This window comes from Lentinus tigrinus (genome assembly GCF_003813185.1).
Source record: "Lentinus tigrinus ALCF2SS1-7 unplaced genomic scaffold L226scaffold_5, whole genome shotgun sequence".
NCBI classification, from domain to species: Eukaryota; Fungi; Basidiomycota; class Agaricomycetes; order Polyporales; family Polyporaceae; genus Lentinus; species Lentinus tigrinus.
Window position 1 is genome coordinate 1,741,966 of NW_027137914.1, and position 20,048 is coordinate 1,762,013.

Below are 20,048 nucleotides of genomic sequence, written 5' to 3' on the forward strand. Positions count from 1 at the left end.
CCGGCATGTCGTGCCCTTCGTGCCCGCCGTGGTCGCCGTGATTCATGGTGTAGAGTCGGTGTTTGGTGAGGTCGTGGAAGAGAATAGGGAAATCGAGACGGGAGACTCCTGGCCGCCCTCGTCGCTGCGGAGATGGAGGGCTGGAACTCGACCGTGCGAGGCCTCCTGGGGAAAGCGCCCACTGTAGCGGTACTTACTTACGCACGGCGTCCCGCTGCCAAAGCAGTAGATAACGCTAACTACATCAGTCCAATGCAGTTCAGGAGACAAGGCAATTGAGAGTGAAAACGCAATCGTATTGTGTACAGAGAGCAGGTCCAATGCCAAAAACAATCCTACAAGCCGCGATCATGCCGACGCCATGTCCGTGTCCTCATCCTTCTTCGCCAGGCCGTGTTTCTGCAGCAGCGCGTCGATCTCCGCGGGCTTGTAGATCTTGGCCTTGGGCTGCTTGTTCGCGTCCAAAGTCAAGGTCGCGAACTCTACTGTTGAAGCATGGGCACAAAACATTAACATATGCAGCGATGGGTGGACGTAAATGGGGGAGCGCAGATGGAAGGGTCACGTACGCTTCTCACTGCCAAGCGTCGTGCTGTCCATGGTCTTGCTCATTGTCCTAAGCACGAGCTCGATCGCGTCCTCTACCGAGATGTCTTCCTTGTACTCCTGCTTGAGCAGGGACGTCGCCGTGCCGTTGTTCGCCCCAATACATGTCGCCTTCCATCCCGAGTAGTTCCCCGATGGGTCAGAGTGGTATAGCTGGAACTGGTAGTGGGGGTCGTAGCCGGCGTAGAGCAGGGAAACACCGAATGGTCGGAGACCTGAAGAGTACACAGGGTCAGGCACGATTCATATGCCTCGCTCGTCGCGTAAAGATAGACGGATAACGCACCTCCATATTGCGTGTATCCCTGCTTGAGATCACATAACCGTTGCGCGAGCAATTCTACAGGGATGTCTTCGTTGTACATGTATAGATGTCTTTGCGCCGCTTGTCGTGCGTAGTTCACGAGCGAGTTCGCGTCGGCGGTGATCCCGGCGACACCAGCGACAACATTTCTGTATGCACAGTGCAAGAGCGTTGGCATGAAATGGATAGGACGGGAGAGACGTGATGTACGCACGAGTTCAGCAGGAAGATCTTCTCGCCACTGCCTCCATATCCGCCCTCCTTCGATCCAGACATGTCAAGCAGCTTGCCTGTAACCTTCTTCTCCGCCGCAAGAACCACGCCGTCTTTGGACAATACGCCGAGCACCGATCCGGCATGTGAGATGGCCTCCATGGCATACTCGACTATGTTCCACTGGTCAGAGAACACCAAAAAGGTCGTTCGGGACGGACGCACTTTGATACAAACGCCCTGCAGATGTCATGTATGAGTACAATTCTACCATAAGGGTAGTAGTAACGACGTACCTTCGGGCGAGAAGATGGTGGTGCGGCCTGACGTGAGGTCAATAATGTTAGTCTACCGGCTTGCAACGCATCGGTCCTCTGCACGTACTATCGTAACGTCTGGCCTATTGCGCGACGTTCAGCTTACTCCATCCCTTTACAAGTTACGCGAAACTCACCATGATGGAAAGCGAGTGGAAGAAAGTGCGCGGAGAGGATCTTGAGCTGAAGTCTGAAGTGAGCGAGTTGACGCGTCCCAGGCGTACGCGTCGATCGGACTTTGCCGAGGACGTGCATTGAGGTCACGTTACTTACTTCCTGTTACATTTGCACGTATAACCACTAATCAGCACAAACCCTATCAAATAATTCACAGCGAGACCCAGGGTCCATATAGGTCGTGTTCTGCACATATAGAAACTACAGGAGCTTACACTTCAGTCTACGCCGAGGCCCGCCAGCGACAGGCGGACTCCTCGAGGCCCAGCTGCTCTTGTTATACTGTCTGACATGCCGCAGCGCGCCCAGCAGCCACCGGCCAGGGTCGACGCCCAGCGTATGTATGTAAGTACTTTCTTCACAATCCCCTAGTCACGCAATGCACGCTTGTCTTCGATTTCATGCATTCTTACGTTTGCGACCACCACGCGGTTCCGGTCCTGCAACCCCCTCCGACCGCACGGAACCATGCCAGGGTCCCGTTGAATTGCGGTGGGAGCTCACGAACGCGTGCCCCGACGCGTGACGCGCCCACTAAATTGCGCGCCCTCCTCCGCCAAGTTCCAATCCTCCGCCGTCAGTCAAATGTTGGTCAGCGAGCGCAGTCCGGACCTCAATGCAACGTTACAGAGATGCCGCGCAACGTCAATGATTGTCATGTAGACCACATATCGTCCTGGCGGGGGTGCATATACGGAGCGGGGTCACCGTGTGTGGAAAAGATCGACCGGTGAACACCGTCGATATATCTCGCCAAGGGACCGGCGATGGAAAACACCCGTAGGAAAGTATGTTCGCGCTAGAATCATGGCCGGCGCGCAGAAGACGGTCGGTGGCACTACGGGGCATTGCTATTACGCGCACAACAACAGGAGGTTTTCACAGCAGAGACAACACCTGGACAACACGGAAAGACTATTTGCGACCATCGAACTTGTTCCCAATATTCACAATCCACCAGAATTCGTTGCAGAGAGCGATTGATTTTGAACGAGGCGCTGAGCGAAGTCGGCACGAAACAAAGGGGGCACCGGGGCTTAGTCCCGCATCTCGTTGTCCGGCGCGACGAAGGACTCCTCGTTCTCGTCGTCCTCGGCGGCCTCTTCGGGCTTGAGACCGGCCTTCGCGAGGGCCTCGGCAGAAGAGTAGTCGACGCGGACGCCGCGGGTACGGCGGGAACTGGTGATAATCACCGAGGGGTCGATTTCCTCGAGGTCGTCCTCCTATACGCGGAGGACGCGTCGAGCACGCGTAAAAGTCAGTGTCGAGTCCAACATATCAGCTGGCGCGCGAGGCCGGTCGCGTAGACGCGTCCAGAAAGAAATTGCCCACACATACCTCTGCCATCTCCTCATCTTCATCTTCCTCCTCTTCGTCTTCTTCCTCTTCCTCCTCGTCCTCATCCATCACGTCGTCGTGAACTTGTTTGCCCTTGCCCTTGCCAGCGGGCGAGGAGGTGGGGGCGAGCTGGTTGCCGTTGGCAGTGGCAGCAGCACTACAACACGCTCAGTGTCAAACCAGTCAGGGTAGAGCGCGATATGCGGTACGCACGAGGGAGTGGTCGCATCTGTAGACATGGTGAATAACTTTAAGAAAGAGGGCGGGAGTGGCGAGCGTTCCGGGTGGTGGTCGGTGGCAGAGTTGTGAAGACTGCTGGACGCGTCGCGTCGCGCGTCGCCTGACCCAAACTGTTTGCTCGTATTTGTTCTATAGGCTAAACGCTGTTCGGTGTTTATCCTTATCCGTTAAGTATGCCTTTATGCAACGCAGTGGCCAGTATATTCGTGTGGTTAAGAGAGTTGCACTGGGATCCTCGCGCGCAAATAACGAACCGCTAACCTCCTTCAATAGGATTCTCCACCAGCTCCCACAACTTGATGAAGCAATATATCCCCACCTGGACACCGTTGGGTGCCGCTGATCTTGTCATTCATGCCACGCTGGAGGCTGAAGCTATCCAGACTTCCAAGGAACCCAGCACTTAATTTACACCAGATCGTCGTATCTGCGCTCCCCTTGCGCCGACAGCGCCGTCCGTCGTCATTCGTGGTCGCTCCGATACTTCCGGTCAGAGGTGTAACACCGGATTCTCACCGGGATAAGATTACCATCTCTTCTGGATGCGATTGCAAATGGGCAAGCAGCACATGCGTGTGTTGCGACTGTGTCTTACGCGGGAGAAGATACAACCTGAACGTTGCAGAGAGGCCCGCCCGAATATCCGACTGTGACCTTGAGGTCCTCACTGGATGTATCTACACACGTGCCTATCGACCGAGGGTTGGCATCAGGTACAGATCAACTCTATCTGGGGGCCACCGGGTAGCAGCCTGAGCAAAGTTGGTCGACGATCCTGACGCCGGGACTAGGGACGATTGGGCTAGTGGTGGGACTGAAACGCATGTGGGCAGGGAGAGGACGCAGTATGGCCGCGAGCGAGGCTCCCATGTCGCTGGGGCGTGTCGGGGTCGGCTCAGGCCCGGAAAAGGACAATAGGATATTCTGCGAAGAACGGGGGTCGGGATGGAGTGATGGGGTGATGTAAATATGTAGTGATATGGGGAGGAGCATGCTGGCCGGGGGAGGAGGTAAGCGGGCTCGAAGTGGGCGCTGGAGCTGTGCTGGTTGTGAGCGAGCGTTCTTGTACTGTCAGTGTCCTTGCTTCTCGCCCGTCTTGCCCACGCTGGCGTATGGTCTCTGTGCGGCGGAGAACTAGTGTCCCTGTCTGCGATGGCCAACTGCCCGCGTTCGTCCCGTTCGTCGAGGATAACCCCCTTCCCGTTCTCCTTTTCCCAGTCCGACAACCGCTCAGCCCACCATCATCAGCCCCAAGCGGCGGGCCCATCGACATCCTCAACACAGGAATCGCGCTCGCCTTCGCACCCGTCCCCCGATTTGTCACGCTCTTCTTCTGTTCGAAGCGCCAGGCTGTCCTCGTCTCTGGACATCTTGCCCCGGCTTGTTCTTGCAGGGCTTGCTCCCGACGGTGACATGCGCTCCTCCCGCCCGCGCGACCAGCCCTCCAAACCGAAGCCCCTCGCCGTCCTCAAGCTCTCTGGCTCCTCCTTCCTCGACACCATCATCCGCGACGACAAGAACAAGGACCCCCTCTACATCTGTGAGACTACTGGCGAGACCACCACCATCTACCGTCTCGACCATCCCAGAGACGAGGCCGTCAAAGCCGCTACCATCCAGTGGCCCGTCCACCCTGTCCGCACACGAGGCAAGTCGGGCAGATCAGTCCAGATTGGCAATGGGAGCTGGAGGGAAGCCGAGGATCTCCTCAAGTGTGGTCCTCTCGGGAACACCGCGTACGTCTCTCGCTTCCCGCTCTACCTGTATTCGCTCACGGTCGACCGCCTCCCCGTCAGTATCCGCAAGTTCACCATCCCCCACTATCCCAACAGCTTGAAGTGGAAGCTCATTCCTGGAAACTGCTTCTGTGTACGTGCGCCTCCCCACGCGTCATCTAGCGTCTCTCGCTGATTGTAGTCCCTTCGTGCGCCCCCTTCGGCATCCTTACTGCTCGTCGCGTTTCAACGTGTCGATTGACTTCAAACACCTCCCCTGTTCGCTGTTCCGCCGGCCGTGTTCTGACGTCCTTCATTCATGATTGACCTCCACAACTCCCCCCTCCATGCAGTGCGTAACGAGCGCCATAAAAAACCCCGTAGCAGTCCTCGACGCCGCAACTCTGAGTGCGCCACCGAGGATCAAGATATACGACACGCTCATCGAGAGGGAGACAGCGCGCTCTCAAGACAATTACAAGGGTATCCCCACGATTCTGCTCGACTATTTAATTGTCACCTCCTTCCTCCTGGTTACGGATGTACAAGAGTGGCTGGATCGTCCACGGGAAGCGAGGATCCCCGGGAGCAGCTCCTACACCATCCAACGCTGGCTGGCCCTCATCCACCATAGGCCGGCGCCTCCAGAACCAGACCATCCTACCGTGGACCTCAGCCTGACCGTGCCCTCGACTCCGCCACATTCCGCCACATTCCCCTCGCCTGGTGGTATCTGGGAGACGCAGAGTGGGGTCACGGCGTTGTCCGGGTCGACTGGGTCAGGTTCAGGTGCGTCATACCTCGGTGAGCCATTTACACCGACGACACCTGCTACGCCTCCAACGCCTGCGACGTCTGCCCACTCTTCTGCGTTCTTCTCACGATCTGCGGAGGATGCTCCTCCTGTGCCCCCCGTGCCCGGTACCTCGTCATCTGGGTCCCCGTTCGCTTATAACGTCGAGTCCTTACATCTACGCGAACGCCCGAAGTCTAATCCACAGGCGCTATCACATTCACCTCATTCATCTACCTCTACTACGCAGGCTGTCACAAATCAGTCGCAGACGGGTCAAGCGGAGGGGGAAGGCGATCTGACACCTCTCCCGCGCACGCGACCACCTCAGACCCTCTCGTTGCCTGCTGGTGTTCAGGGCTCATCCGCAATACTGTCCGTATCCTACCTCCCCACGTCTGCACCTACATCACCGTACCCTGCTACATCTGCCAGTTCTCCATCAACGTCCTCTGTAAGACCCGGTCGACGTCAGTTGCCCACGCCGCCTGGTCCTGCCCCTGCTAATTCGTTCGCGCAACCCTGGTTGTATCACTCTAACCCCTCTTCTTCTGCTGCTACCCCTCCGGCAACCGCCCCCTCCGCCCCTTTTCCTACCACAAGCCCGACCACCCCGGCAAGTGCAAGCACGAACGCATCTGCACGGGCCGCTCGTGCGTCCATGCGCGGCTCTCTGCGCACAGCAGTAATACCGCCGCCACCGCCTCCCCCTCAGCATTCCATCCCTTTGCCGCCGAAGCTTGCACAGGAACAGCAAGGGTACGCGGCCGGTGTCAGTCAGCGGCCGCGAACTGCTCCTGAACTGAATAATGCCAGCAGACGACGGTATTCTGCGGGCGAGTTCGGGGAGTACGAGGCATCGTCGAGCGTCCACCCCTATGCTGCCGCAGCGCACACGATGTCCGGGATTGAACGCGACGAGATGGTAGGTCGGATGCAGAGCTTGCGGGTGTCGGCCCAGCCAGGCCCGTCTACCGTGAGTGGCCACTTCCGTGCCCCAACTCAGTCTGCGCCCGACTACGACGCCCATTCGTTCGTGAACATGCCCCCACCCGTACCCCCGCTTCCGCCATTACCCGTCCCACCAGGGACGAGTGGCTCGTCAGGGATGCGTTCTCCGCCTCCTGGCCGACGAGTGCTTCAGGTCGTCAACGCGGATGCGAGCTCTATGCCGGTTGAGGACCCCGGTCGACGTCTACCTCAGCGGGACCCTCGCTTGCAGGTGGTGCAGCAGCTGCCGCCGAGGGTATCGTATGCTGAGAGCGTATACGAGATGCCCCCGCCGGCGTACGACGCGATCGACTTCTCGGTGCCACCTGTACCGCCGTCCAACTCGGTGCAGCTTCCATCGTTACAGGCACCCGTTGAGGCCGGTGTGGAGGGCCACGAGGGGTCATAGTATTCGCGTGCGACCGATAGTTTCCACCTGGGAGGGGAGAACCATCGGATTCTGGAGCTTCATCATCACCATCAATTCTGCTGGGCAGGTTCGGCTGGGCCTACGATCGACTTCACACTCATTCCACTCTGCGCTCGTTTAGAGTTTCCGTCTTTCCGTCTGCTCGACATCTACAGCCCTTTGCATATTAGTCTGGAATTCGCGACGCGCGAATCTTTATTTGTTCCGAACAAACATTCCCTTAACGGGTAAGGGAAAACAGCCGGTGGCACGAGCCAGTGTGTCCCCAGCCCCGATCCTGCTGCACAGTGCTGCATATCTGAGGCTCTTGCTGCTCAGAATTGACACACAATTGCACCTTGACCTTCCTAGATTCAATTTCGTGCCAAAATTCGCCCTTGAAGTCCTCCAGGAAAACACGCGAGGTTTAGGTTGTTACCTGTTAAGGCAATGTTTGTTCGGGACAAACAAAAATTCGCGCGTCGCGAATTCCAGACTAATATGCAAAGGGCTGTAACCCAATGTTGTTCTCCTAGTCGCTCCTTTGCTTATCCACACGTCCGGGCTCTGTCTATCAACATCTGTCTTTTATGCTGCATTTTTTCCACTCGTACCTCGCGCAATCCAGTGCCCCTCCATGCATGCATCCCTTCATCTTTCCGCTTCCCATCATCGTCTGTTCCTGACCCTCATTGCATCCCCGCAAGGATCTTGACGATCCCGGTCTTCCGTGTATCATACATCCTTATCCTGTTCTTCATATTCACGCCGCCCCTCGCCGTACTTTGTTCTTCCCTCCATCCATCCATCACAGCCTCCCCCCACTGCCCTCTCCTCCACTGCCCTCCCTGCCCTCTCCCTGGTTCCCCTCCGGCCGCTCGCTGCAAGACCTGGATCGTCATACCATATCCGCGCCGGCCTGTCGTAATACCAATACCCTCTTTACGGATATACCGCACGTCCCCAATGCTGCCCTATCACCCCTCACCCTGTGTCACGCGCTCGTCCACGGCCTTCCTTCTTCGTTGTCGTTCATGTTCACTTTTGACTCGCGGTCGGACGGGCGTGCGAGCGGCGGCGGCCTGCTACCCATTCCTATTGGTTGTCGGAAGGGACGTCGAAGCGAAGCGTCCTGCATAGCCGTTATCCCCAGTCCCACAGCCTGTCTGGGTCCCCGTGGTCATTGGTCGTAAAGTCGCTTAGCTCTAGCCTCTAGCCCCTAGCTCTCTACTTATAGTACTACTACCTACCAGCCGAATCTCTCGTTCTGGCCTGCTGCTGTCTTGTCACCGATCGATGTCGAGCTTGTTGCATATGGCGTGCGCGCACCGGGCCTGGCCTCGGACGCGCTGGACTATGGATCTCTCTCTCTCGAGTCTCTGCTAGCTAATCATCTCTCCATCTCTCCATCCTGCCCCCTGAATCCTGATCTACTTACTCGTAACTCTCGTGCCTCGATCTCTCTGTCTCTATCGGTCTTACATACTTACTCGCACACGCGTAGTGATGATATACGTACTCGTACTCAATCCGCGCGCAGCTATAATCACTGCCAGGTCTGCGCTGTTCTGTTATATATTGTACAAAGCCCTCTCTCTGATCATACGGTGTTACCCCGCTGTAGTACTGTAGACCCCAGCCTTAGTTTTTGCTCCCTCACGCATCATCCCTCCCTCTTCCCCGCTGCTCCGAACCGCAATATCGCACTGTCTGGAATCGAATCGTTTTATATCCTCTCCCGGCTCCGTGCAGGCATTTTCGATCGCCGACTGGCTCGCGAATTCGCAGCAGGTCAACTGGTCACTGGTCAGACATACCCGAGCACCGCCAACCGCCGCGAACGCATGCCGTTTCTGCACAGAATATTCGCCCGTTCACGCGTATGTACAGCCCAAGGGCCAGGATGCCAGGATGACGACCGCGAACGCCGACACGACACATAATTACAATTTACGGGGCCTGGCAAGGCTTCGCGGTTGCGCAGGATCTGCCAGTCTGCCAGTCTGCCAGAGCACCCAGCACCGGTACTGGGGGGATCCGCCGCGGCCGTCGTGTTCCCGGTACACACGGAGCGGGGCCCGGGCGTGCCAGAAGCCCCAGGAAGCGGTGTGGGCTCATTGAGCAATGCTGCTACTGAACTTCTTTGCGGGCTTCGCGATGTTGGGGACGCATATGGCAGGCAGCACGGGACGAGATAACCTCGGGGGTACAGCGGCCCCGCTGGAGCTGTGTATGTTCATATGTGTGCAGAAGCACAGTATCTGTTGGTGGCGCTTTAGGTCGGCGTTCTGAAAGTGCATGTGTGCGACCCTGGCCATTGATGACCATGGCAGGATCCCCAAACTCTCCGGATGCGTACATATACATAGGGTGTATCGACTCACCGCCATGTACGCAGTTGTTGAGATAGTTGCCTGATCCCCGGATTTTCCCAGTAGCAGAGCCTCAGCGGACGATCAACTGCTCCGCTGGAAACTCGGACGGATGTCGATCGCATTTCCACCGTCTTCCACCGTTCATCCGAGTGCTTACTCGTATGAGCGCACCGGCGGGCCGCGCCCCCCGCCCATCGACACCGTTGTGATGAACTAATACTCACGGATCGGTGTCCCGAGCCTAACGATGGTGAGTGGAGTCGAAACATGACTTGCACACTTACCTCGACCTCGTCTACGCTGCCAGCGACACCGACACCGACACCGATACCAAATTCACCGATACCAGGACATCGACACATCGAAACATTCATCAACAACGTAGACATGACCCAGTCGTACACGCACCATCCCGACCAGCAGGCGGCGAGTGCCCCGGATGCACCAAAGCCCAAGAAGCACCCCATCCTCATCATCGTCATGGTACGCACGCAACGCAGCATCACTCCCGTGCACGACGAGCGAGCTAACCTCCATCCGCACCCATCCGCACCTCCCGATCCCACCTCGCATCTTGCATCGCGCATCTCGCGTTTGCCTCTCGCACCCGGTCCCTGGATCTTCCCCGACGTCGACCGGCCATCCCACGCGACCCGCTATCCCCTCCTCGGACGGGCGGACTTCTGGACCTCAGGGCGTCGCAGGCACCGGCAAGACGACGCTCGCGCGCGCCCTCGAAGCGCGGCTCGACATGCCCTACGTCGAGGGCGACGCCCTGCACCCCGCCGCCAACATCGCCAAGATGTCCGCCGGGATCCCGCTCACGGACGCCGACCGCGAGCCGTGGCTCGAGCTCATCCGCACCACCGCCGAGCACATGGCCGCCTCGCAGCAGGCCGACCCGTCCTTTGCGCGCCGCCCTGGGGTGCTCGTGACGTGCTCCGCGCTGCGCGGGTACTACCGCGACATCCTCCGCGGGACGCGTGCGCCCCCTGGCTTGCAGCTGCCCGAGCACCTTGAGCCGCCCGCGCCGTATCGCCTTCCCGCGTACTTTGTGTACATCAAGGGAAGCAGGGAGGTCATCATGGACCGGATATCGAAGCGCGAGGGCCATTATATGAAGCCGGGCATGTTGGACAGCCAGCTGCAGACGTTGGAGAGCCCGGAGGGCGAGGATGGGGTTGTGGTCGTGCCGCTAGAGGCGTCGACGGAGGAGCAGGCAGACATCGCGATACGAGAGCTGAGCAAGCTCTTGCCCGAACCGCTCTAGAGACATATCGTTGAACGTATCTAAGTAAGCATACCACTTGTATCATCACACACAGCCTACAATAGAGGTCTGCAACGGAAGACTGTCGCACGCGACATGTTCGCGAACAATTCTGAAGCAGACGAGAGCGTATACAATCTTCAAGCCACGCAAGACGTTCCCAAACACCGAACCACTTCCGATTCCTCCACGTTTACGATACGTACATGAGAGAGTTTGGAGTACGTAGTTATAAATGTCATCACAACACGACAACCTGGCCCTCACGAATCGCAACCCCACCATACACCCCAACCTCGCCGACACTCGAGCGCTCACCGCCCAAGAAGCTCGCAATTCATCGACCCAAGAGGGGAGAACGGCGAACCCAAGGGGAGGGAGACTAGCATCAAGTACAAGCTAAGCAGGACATGACGGCAAAGCGCAACCGCTTGGGAACAAAGGAATAGCGAAGTAATGAAGAGTGGGGATGGAAGAACGCGGAAGGGTGAGGTGAACGGGATTTTGTCCCTGGTAAGACAAGAGATGAGAGATCATAGAGGAAGGAGAGGAGACGTATGGAGAGATCTTGACGATAAATAGAGGAAGGAACATAGAGACGGCGATTGACCCTAGACGCATACCATAAAGACCATAATGTTCACGGGGAGGCTATCAGAACACGCTCACGGACGACATCGAACCGAGCGGGGCAGTCGCTGCGCCCGCCAGATCCCACCCGTTCAGCTCCAAGTCGAGTGCCGAAGGGAAGTCATCCTGAGGCAAACCTGCGCCCGCGTCCATAGGTGCTGCGTCTGGCTGGACCACGGGGAGCATGGCCAGCAGTCTCTGCATCTCAACCTCACTCTCCCAGTCGATCTCCGGCAGAGCGGGGGTCGTGCTCATTGGCGCCGCGGGAGGCGGGGCCAATTGGATCTCGGATATCGACTGGGATCGGGACCGGGCGGGCGCAGGGCCAGCAGGTAGAGGGACCGTCGGCGAGACGGGCGAAGGCGCAAGGATTTCGCGGAAGAGATCGTCCATGGCGACTTCGTCCACCGCTGACGGCGCGTCGCCAATGTGGATGGTCTGCGGATATGATGCGGGAGTGGGGATGTTGAGGTCCAGCTGGAGACGATTTGACGAGGAGTCCGATCCACCCGCTGCAGGGGCACCGATGATAAACGAGGGGCATCGGTGGTCGCCACCCGTGCTAGGTGGCGAGTGGAATCGAAGTCGTCAGAATCGTAGAGGGTGCTGGAACCGGAAGAGGTGTGTGAAGGTGCGGGTGAGATGGGGAATACTGGTGATTGGGGCACGAATACGGGGAATGTAGTCGTGGGAAGGTGACCTGACGTAGCTGGTGCGGAGGGGTTCGAGGAAGGAGATGTCGAGGATGAAGATGAGGGTGCAGAGGGGACGTTGAGTGGAAGGCCAGAGGCGGCAAGCGCCTTCATGACTGCTTCCCACCCCGTCTCGAGAGTCTTGATCCTCTGCCGGAGCTCCTCGTTCTCCTTCTCTCTAGCCCTGTCCTTCTCGCGCTCTTCGTCTTTCTGTTCTGTTGGACGTGGTGATAGTTCGGTAAGACCCATGCCGGCGCGCAACTGCCTGTTCTCTTCCTCGAGCTCCTGGACACGGTGCTCGAGATATGCGAACTGCGCCTTTCGGCGGTCGCGGGAGTTCTGTGCAGCGATGCGGTTGCGGTGTGCGCGAGCCTCTCGACGCTCCTCCGGGGTAACTTCAGAGCGGGCTCGTTTGCGAGGGGGACCTGACGGCAAGTCGTCTGTGTGGGAATCAGGCGACTGAGCCTCTGTGGATGGTGGTGATGGGAAAGAGAGGTCCATGTCGGCGGGGCGTTTCATGACTGGGTCGTGGTCGTGGATGTATGCGGGGGGATATGTGGTCGAACAGAAAGAGAAGAGACTGGTCTTGTAGGCGGGCAGACTGCTGGAAGGAACTGCGGGAGTACGTGGTGGTCGTTGAGAAGCGGTGTGGACACGTACCGACCACGTATACACCCCTGTTGTCGGCTATTTACCTCCTTTCCTTTTCCGGCCACGGCACCCCCACACTCCGTCCCCGCAGTTTCTCCGTTCCACTCGGCCCACCTCGAGCTCGATAGCGGCCATGGGCAAGAAGGACAAGAACCAGGGCCCTGCGGCGAACCTCCACAGCGTCGCAAACAGGGATATCATCCAGCGCATCAACTTCCTCTACCAGGCCAGCACATATCTCAACACCATCTCCTCGCCAGCAGCATCGTCATCGAGCAATGCACCGGCTCAGCCTCCCAAAGGGAAGTCGAAGAAGAAAAATACTATAAGGCATCCGAAGAGCACGGCGGAACTGTCGAGGTGCTACATCGGTTCGATGCGCATTGTTGGCCAGAAGGCTATGGTTAGAATGTAGTTGGCATCAGCCCGATTATGTTGGCGTCATTCTGACATACTCCTTCCAGGGATCCGTCGATCAAGCGGACACTGTGCAAGCAGTGTGACACTGTCCTCATACCTGGCTCTACAGCCTCGGTGCGCGTTAGACGTACGTCCTGTGTCCATGCGGTACCTGCGTTCAATCTGCTGACATCCGAATACAGCCCTGAGCTCGCATGGACATGCTGTTGTATACATCTGCATGACATGCAACGCCACACGACGCATCCCTGCCCCTCCTGTTTTCGATCCGGAGGCTCAACCTCAGAAGGAAGCGTCATCCGCCGACGGCGCAGCCGTCCCGTCCACGTCTGGCTCTGTCTCTGCAACCGCAAGCGTAGACACAATGGCCGTCGACCCCGCACCGACAGCACCCCAACCCACCATGGGAGAGAAGACGAAATCCCGAAAGAAACGGGATCCGGCTGCCCGTCTCCCACCGTTGTTCGAGCGCAAAGGCCATGTTGTATTCCGAGGCAACGAGATTCTTGCCGAGTAGCCCCTAGGGAGCCCTCGACGACAGTCAACCGCGCACGTACACCCCCCTCCACCCGCCAGCAACATCTCCCCATCCCTCTCTGTTTGTGAACACGGAGAGCTCTACCACGCGAGTGCGCTACCTTCGTGCCGGGCCTGAAGCTTTGTGGAGACTGTCTGAGTTTCGCCGATGGCGAATCGTCTTCTAGACACACTCTCCACGCTCCAGCATCCATCGTCTTTTGTTCTGGGGCTAATCTTTTGAGCGGCTGTGGATCCGCGGAACCTACCTAAGTACTCACTTGAACATCACGATCATGGCCCTGAGCTCGGTAACTCGGTTCGTGTTGTATGCTATCGTAGATGCAATTTACTTGTACCCCTTAAAGCAAAGTCAGTCTATGCGCATGGGCTGTTGCATGCTACAATGATGATGATAGTTGCTCAAAATACATCGGGCGACATTGGTGATGGGTCGTGCACGACGAGATATGCGTACACTCTGTGTTGCTGTATGTTACCAGCACCGTCCGAAGCGCATGGCTGGATTGTATGGCCCTACCTGCAACAACGCCTCACGTCTTCGCACATTTGCAGTAACGTTCTTCTAGGGCATCTATATCCATCATTGTCCACGAAAAAATCACGCTCAGAAACACCAAGCCTCATACATCCGCCAATACCCGCACCAGAATCTCCTTCACGCTCTTCCGTTCCCAACCTAGCTTCACCCCATTCGCGACCTCCTTTCCCGCCCCACCCTCCACGGGAATAGCAGGCCACATCACGCTCCCCAGGATCTCGTCGTCTGGGCCATCGCGCACCCTCAGCCGATGCGACACCACTCTCGGAAAGATCCTCGCCACGTCCTCCTCCGACACGTCCCAAACCTCTGGCCATGCTCTCTTAATCGCCGCGTCGAGTGCTTCCGCAGGAGACAGCTCGGCCTCGTTACCGTCGAGGTACTCCCCAAACCCTCCCGAGAACGAGCGAAAGCCGTCCTCGTTGTCGACCCGGAGCCGTACTCCATGCATGCCATTCCCCAGCGCCGAGGCGGACTCCTCTGAGCCCTTCTCGACTTTCCCGTTCTCTTTTGGCTGCGCGAGGCTGTCAGCACTCCGCCATGCTGCCGAGTCGCCGTCAACCCAGCTGCTGCTGTCGAGGCTCTCTGCTGCCGTCTCGCGATCGCCCATTCGGGCCTCGTGGTACACCAGTGCTGCCCCGATTGTGTCGCCATTGAGCACTCGGAACGCACGCGCCAGAGCCTCCGCGTCTGCATGTGCGCGCATCGTTAGCAACGTGCCGTCCAGAGCGGGATGATGACGTGTAGCGGAGAACAGATCGAGTATGTACATGTCCAGCGAGGGGTGCAGCCCTGCATACGGCGGAGCGCGCTGCTGGTTAGATGCGGGTAAGGGGAATTTAATGTTCGCGTGCACGGAAGGATAAAAGATCGGAGCCGCAACGGGGTGAGGTCTTGCTAGAGTGCGGAGGTAGGCAAGTTCAGATGCAGGTAAGGCTGGCGGTGCGGGTGGTGCGGGTGTCGGCAGCGGTGTCGTACGGCGGGCTGGTGATTGGTGCACTGGCGTTTGGGAAGCGAAATATGCATGTCCGTTATGAGGCAGAGCGAGTGGTGAAACCATGGGCGTCCCCCGCGGTGTTGGCGTGTGAGCAGCGCGATAAGCAAGGTAGCTCTGTCGTACGGCCGGCTGCAGCGAAACGTCTGCGCTCATGGAGAACCTGTCAACCTTTGTTCATTCATTAGAGACAGCCGCTACTGGAACGTATGACAGGAAATTCTTACCAGGCCATTCAGGATCGCAGGCCGCTCGTGTGGGTCCAGCTTGCATACGTAGACCATTATGAAGCCATCAGGAAGATTCCATACCCCATCTTCCATGTCAGGATCTCTTCCCGAGGAGCCGGCGTCCTCATCATCATACCTATCGAACACGAGCCTCCGCTCAGTGAGAACGCGCATGAGCGCTCTTTGAGACGGTGTTGTGGCATGCTCCAGCCCAGACACGACCACTGCCTTTGGTAGAGCGGACGCAGTCCCGCCCGACTCGTTCGTCCGCTCACTCGCGGCAGCGCTCTGCTGCGCACGGATAGTGTTCACAGAAGATGGCGTTGGCTGTCTCAAATCCTCCAGTTCCTCTCCCGGAGGTGTGAACAACGATGAAAGAGGGAGTGGATCCGTCTTCAGCCTTTGTGCGTTCGGGCGGCCTCTCGACCCTCGAGATCGCATGGTCGAGGCGGGAGTACGGCCGCCAAGTAATGGACGCCGAGAGGACGCTAGCGACGAGGCGTCGAAATAATCGTCTTCGTCTTCTCCGTCAGTGCTTGGTGGGGGGAACGACGCAGAGCGTTGCGGAGCGTGTCCGACGGTAACTAGAGGGCTCTTGGGCTGCCCAGCGAGCGGGATGGATCCTGACCGCGGCGTCGCATCAATGCTATTTCCACCGCGTGGTCGAGGAGTGCCACTTCTGTTGGAAGAGAACGAGGTATGGGGTGGGCGCCGGAAGAAGAGGGAGCGTAGGAGCGCGTCCGGGCGGTCTCCTTGGGTAGAGACGTGAGGAGTCGGTCTTTGCGCCTTCAGTCGTAAGGGTGTAGAAGGCAGATGCGCCTTCTGAGCTATCTTATGCTTGTGGGTAGACACTCCGAGGATGTGCTGCAGTGTCTAGGGAGCGTCCTCTCAGTCGATTGCTGGTCCCTCGCGAACGGCTCGATACCGAGGCATAAGATCAATACTCACCAGCGCAACCAAATTGACCACAACTCCCACGTCCTCCTCCTTCGTTCTCAAGATTAGATGCACTCCTGGGCCCGTATATCGATCAGGTTTGACAGATCCCAAGGGCAAGCGTGGCTGGGCAATGAGACAGAGGAGTAGGCTCTGCAGAATAATAGGCTCGATAGGTAGGTCAGGGTGAGATGCTACTGCACGAGCCACCAGTCCAGAAAGATATGCTGTTGTTCCGGGAGGCGCATGGATGGTGGGAGAAGCTGTTGCCTGCATGGGTTAAAGGGTAGTAGGTTGTAGGTTGTAGAACGATTATACGAGTTGTATGGCGTTGAAAATATATGTCTCACTCAGCACGTGCGGTGTAGCTGACTCCTATAGCGTGCAGAAAAGTGGCATAGTATAGAACCAAGACGGTTTCATGGGTTTCGGGAAGTGATATAGGGTTACAAGCGCAACCTGGATGAGTCTGAGCACCTTCACGGTCGTTCCGCCATGCATGACCGCATCACCATCTAAAGCAGATAAGATAAGATGAAGTCTTCCACATGGTAAAGATAAGATAAAAATTTCGTGGAATCTGGAGATGATCGAGTACTGCAAGCAGATCCAGGCAGATCCCTGTCTGTTCTACTTCTAACCGTACTGCCTGAGGCCATCGGATGCAACTGGGAGCTACCACCATACTTGGCTCGAATTTGATTGTCCTCAAAGCGCAACAATTCCCTAAGCACTAGACATGACCGAGGCAGGCCATCACCACAGAGCCTCGCTCAAGCAAGTGAGTAAGTCGCTGAAGGAGGAGATTCACCGAGGCTGAGACTTGCGCAGAAAAACAAGCCTTTCAAGTCTAAGCATGCTTCTAAAGGCTCTCTAAAGGAGGCGGCGAAAGGTGAGCACACACCATCTGTGCCGGACCTGATCACTCAGAGTCATGCCAGGTCGGATACAACGCGAGTCTCCGAAGGCCAGTCCGGGTTCGCATACTGCAGCCCAGCTTCGCATCAACCGCCGCAACAACGCGAAGCAAGCCCAGATCAAAAAGCGCCAGAGCCTCATCTCAGCCACCCGCATCTTCAGCGGACCGGACGGTGCACCCAGGATTGTCGCGGTCATCCCGTTGACGGAGGACGTCAAGGCGCTGGATGTTACTGCAAAACTAGCGCAGGCGATCGATGGTACTTTGGAGGATGATGCTGTTAGTGGACTGCAGAAGCTCAGGTGCGCATCTTTTTCGTTCTTCGGCTCGTTCTCCCGATTGAGGTTACGATCGCAGAGCAGACCGCTTCAAGACATCCGTCCAGTTCATCCCCCTGCCCTATCGCCAGGTGTACGCCGCACTTGATGCATGCAAGGTTGCGGACTATGTCATCTTCGTCCTCTCGCCCAATGTCGAAGTCGATAAGTGGGGAGACACGCTTCTCCGCACGCTTCAGGCGCAAGGTCTCCCAGAAGTCGTGACCGTTGTATCTTCTGATGAACCTATGGACACCAAGGAGAAGTCCGGAGTCATGAAGTCGCTGCTGTCGTTCATCCAATACTTCGTACCCAGCCAGACGAGGGTATATGATATGCACCATGGCGCGGACACCCTCAACACCGTGAGGGCGATCTGTGAGGGCAAGCCTTCAGATGTCAGGTGGAGAGAGGACCGTTCTTGGATCCTTGGCGAGAGGGTTCAATGGTCAGACGGCACTCTCGGCGTGACCGGCGTGGTGCGCGGCACGTATCTCTCTGCCAACCGCCTTATCCACATTCCCAACTTTGGTGACTATCAGATCGCCAAGGTACGCCCACACACGTTGTCCAGGTTATTTTCCATTGCATCCTGATCTGGACTTCTAGATTGTATCCGCTCCTCTCCCGAGACAATCCAAGTCCGGACAGGTCAACGGAATGGACGTCGAGCCCCAGTTGCTGGCGGAACCAGACGAATCCTCTGCAGACTCGCTGGTCTCCAGCAACGACCCCGACGACATGGCGAACGAGCAAACTTGGCCGACGGAGGAGGAGATGCAAGGCGCCTCGAACGGACTCGGCCATGATGCTATCCCGGACGCGAAGGTTGGCACCACACCAAAAGTCGTGCGCAAAGTGCCGAAGGGCACGAGCGAGTACCAGGCAGCGTGGATCTTGGACGATGACGATAAAGACGACGAGGGCGGCGACAACGAAGATGGTGACGGCGGAGAGGTCGAGATGGAAGAAGCGGAGGAGATGGTGGACCTTGTCCCCGATGACACGGAAATGGAGACCGAAGTCGGTAAGAGTGTCGCGTTCGAAGACCTCGATGACGACGAGGAGGCACGACAGTGAGCAAGTTCACCCAGCTGCGACTTCGCGCATTCCGCTGACGTACGTTGACAGGCTTCAGTCGTGGAGAGATCGTAAACGCGAGGAAGAAGACGACGCCCAATTCCCCGACGAGATTGATACGCCTCTCGACGTCCCTGCCCGTACACGCTTCCAAAGATACCGTGGTCTGCGTTCTTTCCGAACCAGCCCATGGGACCCGTACGAAAACCTGCCTCGCGATTATGCGCGGATTTTCCAGTTCGAGGATTTCAAGCGCACAGAGCGAGCAGTACATCGGCGAGCAGAAGAAGAGGGCGGTGTACCGGTGAGCATCCACCTGTGATTTCGTTGCTGTGCGCTGAGCTCACGACCTATCAGTCTGGAACGCGTGTGACGGTGTACCTCAAAGATGTCCCAGCAGAGGCTGCTCAGATGGTTCCGGGAAGGCCGTATACAATCTTCAGCTTACTTCAGCACGAGCACAAGAAGACGGTCCTCAACTTCACAGTACAGCGGAATACGGAGTACGATGGCTCTGTACGATCAAAGGTACAACGGCGATTCCTCTGCGCGTGCGGCTCGTATTCAACATTGCTATAGGATCCCCTGATACTCTGTGTGGGTCCCCGACGTCTGCGGGTAAACCCGATCTACAGTCAACATACCCGTGGCGGAGGCAAGGGTGCAAACAATGTGCACAAGTTCGAGCGCTACCTCCGCCATGGTGTCACCGACGTCGCGACCATCTACGGACCCGTCGTGTACGGGAAGCAGCCCTGCTCGCTCCTGCGTGAGACTGAGGACCCACAAGGTAAGCCTCGACGACTGTCTCTGGGTAATAACTCATACTTACGTTCGTGTTCTCTGCAGCACCGGAGCTCGTCGCGATGGGCAGCTTCCTGCACCCCGACACGACGCGTGTTGTCGCGAAGCGGATTGTCCTCACCGGACATCCCTTCAAGATACACAAGCGGACGGCGACCATCCGGTACATGTTCTTCAACTCGGACGACATCGCGTACTTCAAGCCAATTCAACTACACACCAAGTACGGGCGGTCGGGCCACATCAAAGAGTCGCTCGGCACGCATGGGTACTATAAGGCGCATTTCGACGGGCCGATCAGCCAGATGGACACCGTGTGCATGTCTTTGTACAAGAGAGTATACCCCAAGTGGAGCGAAGTATGGCAGGAGGGCGAGAGAAAGCTGGTTCGGGACGACGACGCGATGGAAGAATGAACATGTAACTGTCGTGCATACATTTCGTATCATCGTAGTAGGGGAGAGTTCAAGACTATGTATACAATGCGGAGTTATTCGTACATTCCAATTCGTGACAGGGAACGGAGACCTCACGTCGCCTGAAGACTACG

The 20,048-nt window shown here is 57.4% G+C and overlaps 8 protein-coding genes across 8 annotated transcripts; 4 read left to right on the forward strand and 4 right to left on the reverse strand.

The window, feature by feature from the left end:
- Window positions 1-348: 348 nt before the first annotated feature.
- L226DRAFT_503380 (N-terminal nucleophile aminohydrolase) lies at window positions 349-1,650 on the reverse strand (the record flags this gene model as incomplete). The annotated part of the gene is made up of 8 exons (XM_067677929.1): window positions 1,578-1,650; window positions 1,508-1,523; window positions 1,420-1,446; window positions 1,349-1,363; window positions 1,125-1,296; window positions 893-1,059; window positions 570-821; window positions 349-485 (listed from the first exon to the last, which is right to left on the reverse strand). The coding sequence occupies exons 1-8, from the start codon at window positions 1,578-1,580 to the stop codon at window positions 349-351; spliced, it is 789 nt and encodes a 262-aa protein (XP_067539284.1). The 5' UTR covers window positions 1,581-1,650.
- Window positions 1,651-2,426: 776 nt separating this feature from the next.
- L226DRAFT_532035 (uncharacterized protein) lies at window positions 2,427-3,259 on the reverse strand. Its single transcript, XM_067680185.1, has 3 exons — window positions 3,169-3,259; window positions 2,956-3,112; window positions 2,427-2,840 (listed from the first exon to the last, which is right to left on the reverse strand). Exons 1-3 carry the CDS (start codon window positions 3,192-3,194, stop codon window positions 2,655-2,657), a joined length of 369 nt encoding a protein of 122 aa, XP_067539285.1. The 5' UTR covers window positions 3,195-3,259; the 3' UTR covers window positions 2,427-2,654.
- A 1,349-nt stretch (window positions 3,260-4,608) lies between these two features.
- On the forward strand, window positions 4,609-7,102 carry L226DRAFT_457721 (uncharacterized protein; the record flags this gene model as incomplete). The annotated part of the gene is made up of 4 exons (XM_067675392.1): window positions 4,609-4,931; window positions 4,992-5,064; window positions 5,264-5,967; window positions 6,139-7,102. 4 exons carry the CDS (start codon window positions 4,609-4,611, stop codon window positions 7,100-7,102), a joined length of 2,064 nt encoding a protein of 687 aa, XP_067539286.1.
- A 2,575-nt stretch (window positions 7,103-9,677) lies between these two features.
- L226DRAFT_532037 (carbohydrate kinase) lies at window positions 9,678-10,837 on the forward strand. Its single transcript, XM_067680186.1, has 2 exons — window positions 9,678-9,960; window positions 10,172-10,837. Exons 1-2 carry the CDS (start codon window positions 9,865-9,867, stop codon window positions 10,745-10,747), a joined length of 672 nt encoding a protein of 223 aa, XP_067539287.1. The 5' UTR covers window positions 9,678-9,864; the 3' UTR covers window positions 10,748-10,837.
- Window positions 10,838-11,401: 564 nt separating this feature from the next.
- Window positions 11,402-12,570, reverse strand: L226DRAFT_457325 (uncharacterized protein; the record flags this gene model as incomplete). The annotated part of the gene is made up of 2 exons (XM_067675360.1): window positions 11,402-11,889; window positions 11,913-12,570. 2 exons carry the CDS (start codon window positions 12,568-12,570, stop codon window positions 11,402-11,404), a joined length of 1,146 nt encoding a protein of 381 aa, XP_067539288.1.
- Window positions 12,571-12,833: 263 nt separating this feature from the next.
- On the forward strand, window positions 12,834-14,059 carry L226DRAFT_610576 (Rpr2-domain-containing protein). The gene is made up of 3 exons (XM_067686175.1): window positions 12,834-13,131; window positions 13,185-13,267; window positions 13,323-14,059. Exons 1-3 carry the CDS (start codon window positions 12,854-12,856, stop codon window positions 13,655-13,657), a joined length of 696 nt encoding a protein of 231 aa, XP_067539289.1. The 5' UTR covers window positions 12,834-12,853; the 3' UTR covers window positions 13,658-14,059.
- Window positions 14,060-14,161: 102 nt separating this feature from the next.
- On the reverse strand, window positions 14,162-16,832 carry L226DRAFT_551309 (uncharacterized protein). The gene is made up of 3 exons (XM_067682808.1): window positions 16,391-16,832; window positions 15,440-16,315; window positions 14,162-15,383 (listed from the first exon to the last, which is right to left on the reverse strand). Exons 1-3 carry the CDS (start codon window positions 16,652-16,654, stop codon window positions 14,301-14,303), a joined length of 2,223 nt encoding a protein of 740 aa, XP_067539290.1. The 5' UTR covers window positions 16,655-16,832; the 3' UTR covers window positions 14,162-14,300.
- Window positions 16,833-17,011: 179 nt separating this feature from the next.
- On the forward strand, window positions 17,012-20,022 carry L226DRAFT_503391 (ribosome biogenesis protein tsr1). Its single transcript, XM_067677930.1, has 9 exons — window positions 17,012-17,159; window positions 17,210-17,270; window positions 17,320-17,599; window positions 17,655-18,165; window positions 18,224-18,690; window positions 18,746-18,998; window positions 19,052-19,222; window positions 19,274-19,484; window positions 19,544-20,022. The coding sequence occupies exons 1-9, from the start codon at window positions 17,118-17,120 to the stop codon at window positions 19,912-19,914; spliced, it is 2,367 nt and encodes a 788-aa protein (XP_067539291.1). The 5' UTR covers window positions 17,012-17,117; the 3' UTR covers window positions 19,915-20,022.
- The last annotated feature ends 26 nt before the right edge of the window (window positions 20,023-20,048 follow it).